This window comes from Amblyomma americanum, chromosome 5, assembly GCF_052857255.1.
Source record: "Amblyomma americanum isolate KBUSLIRL-KWMA chromosome 5, ASM5285725v1, whole genome shotgun sequence".
Classification (NCBI taxonomy): domain Eukaryota; kingdom Metazoa; phylum Arthropoda; class Arachnida; order Ixodida; family Ixodidae; genus Amblyomma; species Amblyomma americanum.
Genome location: NC_135501.1, coordinates 82,438,366 through 82,454,801, shown reverse-complemented (window position 1 = coordinate 82,454,801; position 16,436 = coordinate 82,438,366). Strand labels below are relative to the sequence as shown.

The 16,436-nt window shown below is 47.2% G+C and overlaps 1 protein-coding gene across 1 annotated transcript; it reads right to left on the bottom strand.

Annotated features, from left to right (window-relative positions):
* Positions 1-488: 488 nt before the first annotated feature.
* LOC144132569 (uncharacterized) lies at positions 489-8,865 on the bottom strand. The gene is made up of 2 exons (XM_077665060.1): positions 8,341-8,865; positions 489-7,169 (listed from the first exon to the last, which is right to left on the bottom strand). Exons 1-2 carry the CDS (start codon positions 8,561-8,563, stop codon positions 6,670-6,672), a joined length of 723 nt encoding a protein of 240 aa, XP_077521186.1. The 5' UTR covers positions 8,564-8,865; the 3' UTR covers positions 489-6,669.
* Between the last annotated feature and the right edge of the window lie 7,571 nt (positions 8,866-16,436).

The window sequence follows — 16,436 nt, the reverse complement described above, 5'->3', positions numbered from 1 at the left end:
GTAAAAATTCATACTGACCTGGCAGCATACGTGCATTTTCTGATTGCTTCAGCAGGTGTGCTGCGAATTCATCAAACTGCTCACTGACAACTTGAGACACTAGTACTAAGCTCTTGTGCAGTTTGTTTTGACAAGCTGTGCCAGGAGGTGTTGGTCTTTTCTCTAAAGAGCAGTACAACTTAATTAGCATACAGCGAGCTAATTGTTGTGAACACAAAGTGCTGTTTGAATGCACATCCGAAGGTGTAAAAATGTCACACAGCAATCCTGCTTGTCGCCTGATATGCGATATCTTGTCTTGCATGCAACAAGCAAGGGAGCAGCAGGGATGCCATGTGCTTAAAAGCATACATGCATGCAAACAAGGTGCAGTTATATGGACTTGCCACCGGCAATATTTGCGCAAACATTGACAGTACATTATTCCATTTTCACCCAACCTGAAGCACTGTTTAATTAATAATAATAATTTTTTTAATTTTCACATTGTAATACAAATGCGGGCCTGCCAAAGCCTTAGAAGGCTTCAGTGGCAGCGCCCGGCAGCAGACTGCACATAACTCATGAACCGAGCACACAAATTGCCAAAAACAAAAAAGGGAGGGTCAGAAAACTAAAATGAATTTGAAAAGCGCGGACGCAAAAATGCACACAAGCGAAGAGAAAACAAAGAAAATGTAAAATCATAGAATCAAAACAGAATGCTGGATCTAAGAATGTAATTTGTCAAGACAAGCTTTCACTATTTTTTTGGAGTTAGCAGGAAACATTTCTTTAGGTAACCGGTTGAGAACAGAAGGAACATAATGTTTTCACAGACGCCGGCCGTACCGGGTTCGCACTCTAGGCACGAGAAAACAATCACGAGTTCACAGATCTTTGACCGGAATATATGGTGTACAAAAATTGCTTGTCCAAATATGCTTAAAAACTACTGATTCAGAAAAAAGGTGAGAGAAGTCAGGCATGTGTAATAGTTCAAAAACGCTACTACCTTCATTTCGTGCCTTACCATATAAAACTGATTTAACACGTTCACTGCGTCGTGGCCCACCGGTGGGTCACGCAACGCAGTACAGCCGTGATGGCGCAAACAATGAGGCGTTTCTTGCACTGCGGCCACGATATGCTTCCACAAATGCATGAAAATGCGTTTCCAATATCATATTACAGATGGCGGTAGAGATATAAAGCGCGCCTGTATTTGACATTGGCGCTTGCAATGCATCTGATGATAAAGCTGACGGCTATCAGGAAACGGTGCAGAAAATATTCCAGCTACCCACTCCAGCCTTTTGTTCGGGCGCTTTCCACATGCGCAACGTACTTTTGAAAAGCGCTCACAATGTGTGCAAGAGCTCAGCTGAAGAATTAGTCTGTCCTATTCGCAATAACTTGGCTCACTCACAGTGCCAAGCCTCGTGGTCCTCATCCTTGTGCATTCAATTTTTTACGAGCATTCAAAAACCGTGATGGACTGTCAAATATTCGACGGAGGTACAGAAAACCAGAAGAAAAGACCCTGCGGTGGAAGTGGATCCGCCGGGGCACACGGCAGCCCAAATACGTTGCCGTCCGCTTCGTGCGGCGCAACTTCTGCTCCAGCGAACGTTGAGTGTTCAAGCAGCGACGATGACAGCCTCGAAGAGTTATTAGAAAGCTCTTCTGAACTGTGGGATGGTGAGTCAAGCGTTTGCGGTGAAGCAGTATCTGAGGATTCGGAAAAGGGTGATGTTCAGACACGAAGGGGAACTGGACGCAGTCACTAGACGGTATGGAGCCATCTTAGAACACCAACGAGCCCTCCGGAGGACCTACCCGCCTCCCCACAAAGACCTTAGTAAACAGCAGTCGGTTGCCTGGAGACAACTACAGACTAATACATACCCCAATTTGAGTTTACTCAGCAAAATCTATCCATCCACTTATGAAAACAAATGCCCGCTATGCGGTGAACACGCAACGCTTTACCACGTTACATGGGCCTGTCAGAAAATGCAGGCAGCGCCGATAAACAACACACCTACACCGGAGCAGTGGGAGGCTGCGCTGTCCAGCTCGAAGCCTGAAGAGCAGCTCAAGCTGATCGACAGGGCTCGCAAGACTGCAAAGGCCGCTGGGGCCCTGGACTGAGGGCTCCACCTACGCTGCGAGAAATAACCCTTATACAATAAAGTTTTTCATTCATTCAGGCTGCATTACCTGTCGAAAGCTGGAATGCGATAACGACTAGAGTTAGAGCGATATCGTATTCGAGCCCTCCTGTGCTAATTAGCCTCCCGACTAGCTACGATTCTCTCAGCTTGTTTTCTCTTTTTTCGACTGATGACATTTGGGACATGATGGTTCATGAGAGAAACAGGTATGGGAAACAGTACATAGACTCGAACGTCCTACAAGAGATATCGCGCGTGAAGAAATGGACTGAGACAAACGTGCAAGAAATGAAAGTGTTCGTTGGTGTACTGATCTGCATGGTTTCTAGTAAGGCTTCCTAATCTGCAGCACTACTGGGCAAGAAGCGATCTGTATGGCGTAAACTGCATTCGCCAGAACATGCCCCGCGACCGGTTTCTGCGCCTACTAAAACTCTGGCATTTCGCAGATAACGAAGAACCGAGCGCACAGCAGGATAGTCTCTGTCGTAGTCGACCCTTGATGGAAAAAATGAATCGCAATTTGTGCTCAGTGTTGGAACCAGGCAGAGATTGTCATTGACGAAACCATGATTCCGTGGCGTAGGTGCCTCGCCTTTAGGCAATACATTCCTGGTAAAGCGCACAAGTATGGAGTGAAGCTATACAAGGCCTGCACGAAGGAGGGCTATACATTGAAAGTGCAAATATATGCCGGAAAATCTGGTGCCATAGTGGGCATAGGGCATGCCGAAGAAGTAGTAGTAATTTGATGGCTGGCTTCACCGGCTGTGGTCGCACACTTTTCGTCTTCTACGCGAGCATGCCGCTTGCGTCGCGCCTGTTGAAAGATGCCATTTTTATGTGACACTCTCCGATCGAACCGAAAAGGGCTTCCGAAAGGAGTTACACAAGCTACAGTAAAAAAGGGGGAAGTCATTAGTCTTGAATCCCACAACGCCGTAAAGGTGCTGAAGTGGTTAGATAAATGGCCCGTTCTCATAATGAAAACGGTTGCTGAGCATGACGCCAGCCTTTTTGATACCGCAGAAAAAGGAGAAAGGGTGAGCCGACCATGAAATCGCGCACAGTCCTCGACTACAACGTGGCGAAAAAGGGCGTAGACTACAGTGACCAAATGACGTCCTACTACTACTGCCTACGCAAAAGGGCTCAAGTGGTATAGGAAAGCTGCGGTGGAGCTCATCGTTGGAACTGCAGTTGAAAACGCATGGGTTGTCCGTTCAATGGTGGACGGTAAAACGTCGCCAGTCATCGAATTCCGCGAGGAGTTGGCACACGTGCTCTTCGCCACAGCTCAGATCGAGACCGAAAGGACACGCGAAAAAAAGCGCGCCCATACGCTGGACAAGGCCGATGGACCTGCACGGTCTGTCCGAACGAGATGTACTGGATGCAACGCATCGCTGAGAGCTCGCAGAAGTCCAGAGCAGGCAAGGGTAATGACGAAGAAAGTTGTTACATTTTGCGCAATAGCGCGGGAAGGCCAGTTATGTGTTTGCCATGTTTTAATCTTCTGCACAAGTAGAACTCCTGAACATAGACTACATTTTAGACATCGTGAGCTGGTGGCACGTAAGACGTTTAGTTGCAAATGCTGTGATTTGAACTGTTTTTTTTTTCTTCCGAAAATCATTCTGGAAGTACTTCAATAAAATGTCAAGTTGGAGGTCTTGTTCCTGAGTCTTGGTGCTTAGTGAATGCTGAAACGCAGGGTCATGTGGCGTTGCCTCACAAAGGGGAGCTGATCGGTGGGCAGTAAACATAGCAGGCAACGGCTTCAAAACGCAAACTCTTTATTGTGGAAAATTGTGCATGCCCAGGAAAAAAAATAGAGGGTGCGAGAGCAACAAAGGCCTCTGGCACTTGTTCAGACCAGAACGACCGAAACTCTTGGCCGCGCTCTAGTTACATAAATCTGAAATTTTGTAAACAGAAAGGGTGCCGTTTTTCAAGGACATCCTTGAGAACGCGCTTCAGTCGCTTTCACTGGGGATGAAGCGAGCAGAGTCGCGGTAATAAATGACTCGATAAATTCTCCAGATGCCGTATGCTACAAGGGTTCATTATCCATTTTGTTTTTATGATCCATTTGGTCCTTTACGTCAGGTCATTATTGTTCTATGACGTAGCCGTGCCGTTCCGTGGGAAGCGACCTGACTATCGGCTCATTGGCGACCGGACCTCACTATTGGATGCACCTTGCAGCCCATATTGAACGACAGCGCGCAACGAATTGCGAAGGCTATCGTCAACACGGGCATCTGCTGCTTTTCATTTCTGTGATTGGTCGACTGCTGCTTTCGTCTGATTCCGTCAGGCTCCCGTCACGCGAAGTGGAGCAGAAAATGGAAAATGCGGCCCCAGGGGATGCAGCTTCCTGGAAATGCACGGACAACTGAACCACGTGATGATTTTCTGCGCTAGCATTCATGATTGAAGTAGCCCGCGCACTCTGCGACCGAAAATACCAGCAGAGCCATCTTTCAGCAGACGGAAAAAACAGCCTCGGAAGTGCGCCCCACCGGTGTGTCACGCCGCACCCTCGGAAAGCATCGGGTGACCCACCGGTGGGCCACGACGCACAGAGATCAAAACTATGATAAGGGGCTACGCAGTGAACGTGTTAAGGATATATTTCAGAATGCTGTTGACCTTCTTTTGCCAGAAGGCGGAACAGAAATAAAAGCAACAAATGCCATAACATAACACACTGTAGGCTAAGGCGTATACAATTTGCTTGCGTACCAATATAGAGCAAAGGGTCTTAATAGAGTGCTGCAAACAAGCAATTTTCCGAAGCTGAGAACAGACGAAAGACAAATGGGTATTCCAAGACATGTCGGAATCAAAGAATACACCTAAGTATTTGACCGTTGGCACAGGTAAGATTAAAGGGCATTTGCATATTGAAAAACACTGCACAGTTTGCAGACAGAGCTCAAGTCATTGACATATAAATTAGACAAAATAGGTGCAAGTATAGAACCTTGAGGAACGCCGGATTTAATCTGCAGCAGGCCACTTCTAAATTTACCTACTTCAACGAGTTGTGAACGATTGGATAGATAGTGAACAAGAAGAGACAGAAAAGGATCCCTAAACCCATAATTGTGGAGTTTATCTGACAACACAACATGGTTAACCGTGTCAAACGCCTTGGACACTTCCAAAAATAAAACACAGGCAAATTCATTTTCTTCAATGCAGCTGTTTGGAAGATCACATAGTTCATCAAGCACTTTCAGCGTACCACGACCCTTAATAAACCCGAACTGATTGCCAGAGAACACGTCATGAGCTTCAAGAAAACTGACCATCACCGTCGAAATGTGTTTTCTAAAATTAGCGCAATGCATGGTAGGAGCGAAACACCACGGTAATTTTCAACTTTATTTTTTACTCCATTCTTATAGATAGGGATAACCACCGCCTTCTTCAAGCCCTCAGGTACTATTTGAATGGCCATTGACAACTTATACCATTGACATATACAATTATACCATTGACAACTGCGAGCAGAACATGCTTTAATCGTTCAAAATTTCTGAAAATTGTATCGACTGAGATAACGTCCCACCCTGGAGACTTTCGCCTGCTGAAGCCAGAAAGAATGTAACGTAGATCGTCTTCAGTGCAAGGTGGCAGAAATGCTGATTCAAGCACAGATTGCATGCTGCGAGATGGTAGATTGGGAACTTTTGAATGCGCAGCCAGACCAGCAGCCAAAAAAAAAGGCATTGAACTTATCCGCAAGTGTCAGAGATAATGCTCCAAAGTTACGGGAAATGGAATCAGCCCCATTCCTAGGTGCACAGCCTCGTAAGCGATTAACAACATCCCAGGACTTGGCTGCCTTCCCTTTCGACGCCACAAACCTTGCTTGGAAATACGTCTTTTTGATCGGAGTAATGCATTAGCCCTGTTGCAGGCTGCCCTGTACAGTGCCCTCAATTGAGTGTTCTTAGGCAAACGCCTACAACGGGCCCAAGCCATTTCCCTTTCTGCAATAGCCGATAAAACGTCGTCGTTAATCCAAGGAAGACCAGACTTTCTTGGCCTTATGATTATAGTTTTTTTACACGACTCCAACAGCGCAAAGGTTTCAACAAATGAATCGTAAAGCGCGCTTTCAGAAGTGCGAATTAGGAACAGATCCCAGTCGAATTTTTCCACTACGGAGTCAAGTCGAAGTCTGTCAATGACTTCGATTGAGTCCAATTTTATCTTGCTTCATAGCCCTTAACCCAGCTTGTGGAAAAACACGACAGCCAACGAAGAAATGGTCCGACATTTTTTGTTCTATGATAAATGAACTGGATTCATTGTGTTCAAGGCGAACGTTCACGTGGTCAAGGCATGACGAAACTAATTTACTACCGAACATTTCAACACGTGTGGGAAGGTTGATTGTGGCATCAATGCCGGCATCGGCAAGTGTTTAAGCAATCGACAACCAATTGTTTTTCAGTTTAAGCACCCTCTAGCACTCTTCGGAGCTCTTCCTGCTTAATTAATTTCTCAGCTTGGAGAATTTCAACTTCGAGCTGTTTTTTCTCCAGCTCCAGTGCCTGCACTTGTTCCTCAAACTTGTTTTTTTTTCTTGCTGCTGGAGCTGCAGCCTGTACATTTGCTCATTGAAAGCCTTTTTGCGGTCGAGTTCACCAAGTGTATGCTGGTGCTCTTCCTGCATCATCTGCAGGCGCACTGCATGTTCTTCACGAAGGAGACCAGCCCTGACTTCGTTCTCGTCCGTTAATGCTTTCTCCAAAAGGGCCATCCGCCTTCTAGGAGCCCTACTGTCACCAGCGGCCACTGTTGCAGCAATGGTGCAGCTGGCATCTGCTCCAGAGGCAACTGTATTAGAAGCAGCAGCGGGCTGCACGATGGGCAACGACATGCTGTTGTCTTCAGTTGCCTCTGGGGCTGCCGCAACTGTCCCACTTGCTCCAGCAGTGGTCACTGATGGCCCCGAGTGCCCCCCAACAGGACTGCTTGGCTCCCAGTGGTCGTCTGCAATAAACAAAAAACGAAATATGTGGGAAAGGTACATCCAAGGTTATGAAACACTATCCATCTCGTTTGCTAGCTCCACGTGCAAGCTACAATGTAATATTGCTTTTTCTCATTACTTCAGATGCCATTCCTACATTAAAAAGCAACTGAAAACTGCTGCGTTATTGTGTTACAGTGCCATTGTTGTAAACACTATCGCAACTGCCTGCAAAGGAATCACACTTTCCTTTCTGAAAGGTGCTGTGTTGTAAAGAATGCGTGCACAGATGACAACAGCAACTAAATAAAAGCTGTAACAAAGATCTTGGCTTCACCTCTCTGCACTCTTCTATTTTTTGTTATGATGCTGCCTGCATAATTATTGCTCCACAGTTCACCTGTGTGCAAAAGAACTGTCGTCAGTGATGCTATCTTCAAAACCTCAGAAGCTGCCCAAGTTCATGCTACATATACAAGCTAAACAGCAGCCTACTATATTATAACAGGAAGGAGCACAGCCTGGACAGCAAATTTTGAAGACAACAGATCAATTACTGTGCAGTAAGATCCGTGCATACGAAGCTAAAACGTGCTCAAAAGAGTGACCGGGTTACTGCTGTAAGCATTGCAAACAGACAATGGAGTAATTATTTGGGACAAGAGTCCGCTACCTTACCTGATGATCATTGCGTCATGCAAGCATACAAGGCATGGTACACATTTCAAGAAACTGCACGCAACCTAAAATTGTTTTAAAGCTGACAGTTGGGGAACTGATGCAAGAATGCCTAAACCAGACGCAAACACAGGAACCAGCCATATGTGAGAATGCTGCTACAGGTGTCGTCAGGGCTGCAGCGTTGTCAACACATGCCAAGTACCACACCAGCCAAGCTTACTCCCCACCACCTGGCACAGAAAAACAACACACCATTGACATGCACATATAGTGCCAAGGTAAACGTGTCCTCGATGTACAGGCATTGCTTGGAGCAGCCTTCCCTTGCAATGCCCACTAATGAGCCTTTCTCTATTTGAAGAGGCACTTGCAGCCCCACGCACAGCGCCTTTATGCAGTGTTGTTTCAAATTGTGCTCTACTGTTTAATACCCGTGAGAGATTCAACCCTTTCTGTCCTGCACAGCATCCTAGGGTTATTCCAGTACATTACTGATGCAAAACACCCTACCTGTGAAGTTGAACTCCGTGTCACCTCCACCGTCGATCATGGGCTGAAGCAGCCTCACGACGGGCAGTGTGTGGACAGAGGGCAGGTCATTTGCCCCATCGCTGTCAAATTCATTGTATATCCTTGTGGCCATGTGTCCTGCCACTGCTTCCACCTGCTCGGTGAGAGGATCTATAGCAGCCGGTCCTGGCCCTCCCCCTGGAAAACAATAATGATTTAGCATACAGTGAAGCCAGCTTTTAAAAACAAAGTATTTCAGTCACAAAATATCCTCCACCTCTTTTCCTTCCTGACATTGATTGGAAACCAGGTTTTATAAAACTGCTCCCATACAAAAATCTGTAGGACACACAAGCCTGTGTTTCCACGCGTACTCAAAAGGCTGGTTGCTCCCTGCGCATGACTCTGCTAGAGCACTGTTGACACAAACACAGGATGCATGTACTGTCCTCGCCAAAAGCAACAAGAATATCCTTGCCACTTCTCATGCTATCAGGATACCCAGAGGGGCATAGCTAAGGAGCACGCTCACATCACGCAGGTTATCCTGGTTAACTGACGACCGCGGCGTCACCGCTTCCCCGCCAGCTCGCTTTTTCCGCTGTCACGGCAGCCTGGTTACTCCTGGCATTGATGGTTCATGCAATCAAGATGGAACGAGGAAAAAGCAACCAGCACATTTCGCGGAAAGCGCGATTTAAATTTTATCTGCGTGCCCTAGTGTTCCATAGCAACGCATTCCAGCACTTGCCGTGTACGACTGGATTCACGCTCAGCACACTGAACTGTCACGCGTTAATTAACGAATACAGATGATGCAGGCGAACAAAATGTAAACATGGCCCAAATGCGCCAATCGCATGCGATAGTCCGCTTACCGGTCTTGTGGCGCTCCCTCTTTTGCTTGGCATCCTCCTCTTTCCACTTTTGTTTCATGTTGGCCCAACACTTTTTGAGCTGGAGGTGGTCGCGCTGCGTAACACCGTGGTGTGAGTTGAATATCTTTGCCACCTCTTTTCACACTTAATTTTTTTTCGCTAAAGAGGCGACATCAGTTTTTTTGCACTCAAGGAACCTTTTGTGTTCATTCACCACTGATGTGATCAGCTGCTTCTCTTCCACTGTGAACCGCAGTGCCGACTTGCGTTGCGGTGACGCATTATTGTCCAGTGACGACAAAAGCAGTTGGGACGGCTGGGACAAAGGTTGCTGGGACGGCTGGGTCATCTTTCGCGACCGTGTGCGACAACACCAACACGATGAAAGTGGCGTGGATAGTGTGGACGGCCTGCTTGGCTACAGTTTGGCTTGGCTGATCACATGTGATCGAAGTTGCCAACCGAAGACATCATTTGCGCCATGAATGCCGAGAACACCGATTTGCAGCGCCCGTCGGAAGCATTTTTCTTCAAAACGCGGTCATATTACTTATGTGCCAGCGAATATTCGTCGAAATATATACTTTTTTTGCCGTGCAACACGCATTCTGAAAATGAGTCCGTTGTTAATCTCGATCACAGACGCTCAATGTGCTCGAGTCGAAGCGTGCCCTCGACTTGACGAAGCAAGCCGGCGTGAACGTCTATGAAACGCGCTGGCCGACTTGGGCGTTTTGAAGTCAGTTGGCTACTCCGCGCAGACTTCGCCAAAATAAAGTGAAGTCGGAGCCAAGTTACATCTCTGCATTCGGCGGTAAGGTTCTGCCTCTTGCAGAGGTCAGCTGGCTCGCTGAACTAGTCAGGTCCTCTGGTGAGAGGCGCAGAGACATGGCATTACAATTCGCAGGGAGTGCCTGGTATATGAATGGCAACCCAGCACCTCCACCAGATGTCACGTTGTGGTGACGGCAGTCCAGCGGTCAGAAAGATAGCAAAATAGCAAAAATACCTTCCGAATGAAACTCTTTTGGCTGACTTGTGCCCACAATGAACTGAATGACTTGGCAGCGACAAAAGCAACAAGTATGCTTGGCGGTTGTCAAACAGAATGCCCACTGTTCTCGGTTGTGCTCAATTTAAAGCTGATAGCGAACTTCTGAAATACGGCGTGCAAAGTTACCATAACAGACTGTAGCAACGCACAAAATGCTCCGCCTCGATGCGATGAATTGAGATAAATCTGGTCATGTCTTGCATCACAAAACGATAAAATAGTGTTCCAGCAGCTTTCAAGAATGAACAAACAGTACAAAGATTTGTGGCAATATTGAGTTTACATTGTGAACAAACGGCACTGGTGAGAAGTAAGCATTTTCACCTGTTCTTAATAATATACAGTCAATATTTCAGAAACTGGCAGCACAGTCAGTGCCGGTGCTTCTTCCATGACTTTAAGCAAATGTCGAACAGTCAATGTGCCGTATTTCATAGCAGCACATTTGAGCCGCCTAAGCATCGCATATGCTGCAGCACTATTTTTGCAAACAATTTATTTCGATGACAGCAAAAGAAGCACCAGAAAGCTGTGCTACTGAGTCATTGGTTTTTTTACCTGCAGCATATTTTTTTGTATAAACTGCTCCTTTCTTAATCATGCGACTATACTGCACCACATCTGAAAGGTCAGTATGACTGTCAACCGGACAGCTTGGTATGGTGTAGATGCTGCCTTTTTCAAAAAATCTAACCTCTCCAGGTACTGCTACAGTTTATTTAGTTTTGGATGACTCGAAAACATCACAGTAACTGAGCACACTTGGCTTAGAAGCCAACTGAGAAAGATTGTCAATTAGGCCTTCAGTCTGTATGACTGCAAACCAGATGAGGTATGCCGTTCGCAGCTTTTATGGCCTTCTTTAGTGTGCCATTGCCTGCTTCAAACGAAAAGGCCGAGTGCGCCCAAAGTGGGCCCCCGTGACGAACACTTTTTGCAATATGTGTTACTTGATGCATGTTGAATGACATGCAGCCTTTTCCATAAAGAAGTTGCGCATGAACATGAAACTAACAGCAGCTCTTCTGCCAGTCCGAGCTCGCAGGTGGCAAATTCGGTCTTAAGGGGAGACGCTCCTCGGAAGCATTTTTTCTTTAATATTGATGCCAGATAAATGAAAATTGCACGTTATAGAGATTGATCTCCTCTTTCCAAATGTTTTCATTTCCAAGATAGCTTGATGCTTTCATGTTCCAAGTACCATGCACATGTGAAAAACTGCTTGCTAAGACACCTGCTGGACATGCCAGTGAGCACAAGAAAGCAGTGTAAAGTAGTATTTCTTGTTCCTAATACTCCACTAAGTGCAAATAAGCAAGAAAATGGTGCACCTACGTCATGCACCATTTTACCAGAATTTAAGCTCATGCTCCCTTTTCAGAAGCGACCCCATAAATATTTTGGGACCTTTCATACTTATGAACATTACCAATTGTATTGAAACCTAGATACTTGCATTCTACATACCTTAAAGATTATGCATGCCAAATTTGGTCTTGATCCGAGTGCAACAAGTACATAAAAGGTTGCATCCAATAGCCATTTTCGGTCCAAAATAAGTTGAGAAAAACGCGATTGAAAGTTGCAAATGTTGTTTACGACTGTTCTACTAAGTATATTTGCATGAAAATTGGAGACAATACAGGCCAGAGCATTCTCCTAGAGCATACAGCTTTAGAATAGGCCTGCACCATATGTTGGTCCCTCAGAGCTTTTCTTAGCAGCATCTTGAAGACAAGTCTTCTTGGCTATATGGCAGCGACGAGCCCTTGCCTCAGCTGTCTGCTTTGCGGACATTCTTGAAATTCTGCATTTGTCACAATTCTTGCCCAGAGTGAGTTCTCAGATAGGGTAATCCAAGAATTGCGCAAAATCGGACGAGTTGGTCGTGTCCTGCGCCAACAGCGCGCGCCGCAACCACGGCCTTGACGTTCACGGCGAAGCTCTCCCTAGCGCTGGCAGATGGACGCACTTCACCGTTGTAGTCGCCCGCCGGAGTTGGCTTTCCCGCGTGGCGGCCGGGCGAGCTGCGCCAACATCCATCCCCCCCCCCCCCCCCCCCCTTGGCCAAAGTGGTTTAGCCCAACAGCGCTCGCACGGCGCTGCTATAAATAGAGTCCCAGCGCTGCTCTCGCTCCCTCAGACAGCCACCCAGCCACCCCTAGCAGAAGTGGTTCGACCGCGCACTCTGTTTACTCGCAGCCACGTGCGCCTGCATTCTGGTATGTGACTCGCGCGACTGCCATTGCGACTGCTTTGTTCCGTGTGCTTCGTTGCTTTGTGGGAGCGGTGAGCTCGTCCGCTTCGTGAAAGATGGCTGCTGTGAAGCGACAGAACCTAACCATATCTTCAAAGCTGGAGATCATCAGAAGAGTTGAGCGCGGAGAAAAGAAGTCGGATGTCGCCGCAGCGTACAGCATCCCCAGAAGCACGCTGAGTACGATTTTGAAAAATAAGGCCGACATTAGGGCTAAGGCGGACAAGAGGCCTGCTGCTACCACCAGCGCTCGACGAGTACGGACGGCTGCATTTGAAGACGTAGAGGCTGCAGTGTATAAGTGGTTTGTTGACGTTAGGTCGCAAAACATCCCCGTTTCTGGCCCAATGATCGAACAGAAAGCAAAGGATTTCGCTTTCATGCTGAACAGACACGACTTCAGAGGCGGCTCAGGCTGGCTGCAGCGGTTTAAAGAGCGTCACGGCATTGTCGGCCGTGCTGTCACCGGTGAAAGCCGCGCTGTAGATCTCGGCAGCGTGCAAAAGTGGATTGATGAAAATTGGAACGACATTAAAACAAGGTACCATCCTCGTGATATATTCAACGCCGATGAGACTGCTTTATTCTGGCAAATGCTTCCGAACAGAACGCTGGCCTGTCGTGATGACAAGTCCCACGGCGGGAAGGTCAATAAAGCCAGAATATCCGTGTTGCTCGCCACCAACGTCGACGGGTCAACCAAGCTTCGACCGCTCGTAATAGGAAAGAGCAAATCACCGCGGTGCGTAAAGAACGCACTTTCTGTCCCGGTGTCTTACAGATCGAATGGGAAAGCTTGGATGACAAGCGAACTTTTTGGCAAGTGGCTCAAGTCCTGGGACGACGACCTGGTAAGCCAAGGCAGAAAGGTCTGCTTACTGGTTGATAACTGCTCTGCCCACCATTGCAACGTCAGCAACATCGAGCTTCGTTTTCTTCCGCCGAACACAACGTCGGTGCTGCAGCCTTTAGACCAAGGTGTCATTCGTGCACTGAAGGCAGGCTACAGAAAGCGACTTGTGCAGAGGCTTTTGCTAAACCTCCGCACTGGCCGGGAGCTGAAAATTGACCTCCTGGGAGCAATAACCATGCTGAATGAGTCATGGAACGACGTCAAACAAGAAACAATTCAGAACTGCTTCCGTCATTGTGGACTCTCTGCTTCCGGCGAGGCTGGCGCGAGCTCATCAAACAATCACCATGAACCCCTGGATAGCGGTGAACCGCTGGAGGAACTTGATGAGTTGTTTAGCCAGCTTGCCGAGTTCCCGGGTGCTGTTTGTGATGGGACTGCAGCAACAGACTTCGTCTCCGTCGACGACGATGTTCCGACAACCGGAGAGCTCGCTGACGAAGACATCATTGCCGACCTCACTAGGGATGCCGCCGGCGACAGTAACTGTCAGGATACGACGAGTTCGTACCCGCCATCGTGTTCCGACGCACTTAACGCGCTGAGCGTTGTTCGCCGTCACTGTGAGTCAATAGAAGGCTGTGGGCTCAGCTGTTCTCAGTCGCTCGATAACGTTGAGAAGTGCATGCTTAATAATGCTTTCAAAATCAAAAAGCAGATCAACGACTATTTCTCGCATTAATAGTCCCACCGTACATGTTTTTATCAAATAAAGAATGCTTTTTACTGAGGTGCGGTTTGTACATTGCCAAATTTGTTAAAAGTTGTATTTCGAATTACACGATATATCGAAGTGATTCCCGTTTTTTTACGAGTTCGATATATCCGGGTTTGACTGTATTTCCTGGCAGTTTGCGCAGCGGCAAAGCCCGCTTCCGGGAGAAAAAGCATAGGCCTAGCTCCTCATGCAAGCCCAGCGCAGCACGGTTCCGCGATTTGACGCCTCACGCGCTTAAAAATGGGTCAGACCTGCACCTTTTCTAGCCACCGCGAGTACTTTAACAGAGGTTTTTGATAATTTCCAGATCAATTATGGCTCTGATTTTTGCATGCATGAAAGAGGAATGCTCAAGTTTACTATAGCAGTCAAAAACACAAGTAATTTTTTTTACTTAAAATCGCCGTTTTTCGACCTGCGTCTCCCCTTAAGCAGTATATGCATAGCCTCTGCAAGAAGAGCCCAATGCTATACACATGAATTATCTGCTAATCCCTGTAGTACACAGGCAAGCTGTAATAAAGTAGCCAATTCTCCCACTCTGGCTTTTTAAAATTTTTTCTCCTTTGTGGGTCTATGTGTTCTTATAAACCTTGGTGACAAGATTGCCATCAACCTTGCATCAATCGCATCTTGCCGTGGCCTCACGTAAAATCTGCAACTGGTACCTTCAAGCCACATCTCAAGGTACTGCCGTGCCACTCCTAACAAGACTGCACATAGTCCGGGACAAATCCCCAAACTAAGAAAGCAAAAGTATGCAAAATTAGGGCTGTATGATTTCGTCTTTGTTGCCTGTAGTTTTTTTCAACGTTCCTTTGCAGCAGTAAAGGAATGAAAGGTGAAAAATTTTCTTGAAATAAACTAATGAAAGAATAAGAATGTACATGCGCAACATGAAGACACTGTTGATACCCATATTAAACCACGCATGACGCAACAGGCAATAACTCATATGTTGCCAGTTCAGACTGCATTGTTCCTCGAGTTGAAATTTGTTGGCCTGAAATCATCTTAGCACTCACCTCTGAGTGGCTGCATAGTGACACGAGTAAAACTACTTTTAATATGCCTTCTGATTTATGGCACTGTACATATTAGTAGCGGTCAGAAAAGGTGCCAGGGTTTGAAGCAATTGCCAATAATTAATCAGCTGGTTAGGATGATATGAGATGAGAGTGATTCTCCAGATGTTTTTTCATTATGCTGGCTACAGAGAACTTTGAAATCCAAAGCTTAATTATCTCAATCCGCAAGGCTGAACACGATTTTCTGTCCATCAAGCATATTGTTTTTAATTATAACCGTGCTCTTCAACCTAGCCATGATCGGCCTGGCCAAAAGATTGGGGGAAATCGAAGGCACACAACATGCCATGTATGCGGACGACATCACGGTGTGGACCAACCGTGGATCGCTAGGAGAAAAACAAGAGAGACTACAGAGAGCCGCGACCTGCATAGAAGAATACGTGAAGGCAAGGGGTCTAGCGTGCTCGACAGACAAGTCAGAGCTACTCAGAGTAGCGAGGAAACCCACGGAGGCGAGCCTAGAGATCAAGCTCGAAGGCCAAAACATACCAGAAAGAAGCACCATAAGGATTCTGGGCATGTGGCTGCAGAGCAGCGGCAAATGCAGCCACACGATCAGCCTGCTACAGAAATCGACCGAACAAGTCGGCAGAATGATAAAGAGAGTCTCCAGCAGAAGACACTGCATGAAGGAAGAGGACAGCCTCTAACTAGTCAGGAGCCTGGTAGTCAGTAGGGTGACGTACTCCCTCCCCTACCACCCGGCGATCAAGAGGGAAAAAGAACAGATCGAGGCATTAATAAGGAAAGCCTACAAGACCGCACTAAACCTACCGAGAAACACCCCGAACGACAAGCTACTACAGCTGGGAGTCCACAACACCTTCGAGGAGTTGGCGGCGGCCCAGCTGAACGCACAGCTAGAAAGACTAGAACTTACAGAAACAGGCAGGCAACTCCTGAGAAGACTTGGCCACAGAGTGGAAACCACAGCAGATCCGGACGAGAACATTCCGGACGAAATCCGGCAAACCCTCAGAATCTGCCCACTGCCGCGCAACATGGACCCCAACCTACATGCGGCCAGAAGACAAGCAAGAGCAGAATACGTGGAGAGACACCTAGCCACGCAGGAAAACACGGTGTACACGGACGCAGGACTATATCCGAGGGATAGACGCAACAACATCACGAGAGTGGCGATGGTGGTCGTAGACCACACGGGCGACACGATCAGCTGCGCAT

Coding starts and splice junctions, on each gene's coding strand:
- LOC144132569 (XM_077665060.1), bottom strand. CDS start 8,563: ATGCTAAATCATTATTGTTTTCCAGGGGGAGGGCCAGGACCGGCTGCT. Junction 7,170..8,340: donor CACGGAGTTCAACTTCACAG/GTAGGGTGTTTT, acceptor TGTTTATTGCAG/ACGACCACTGGGAGCCAAGC.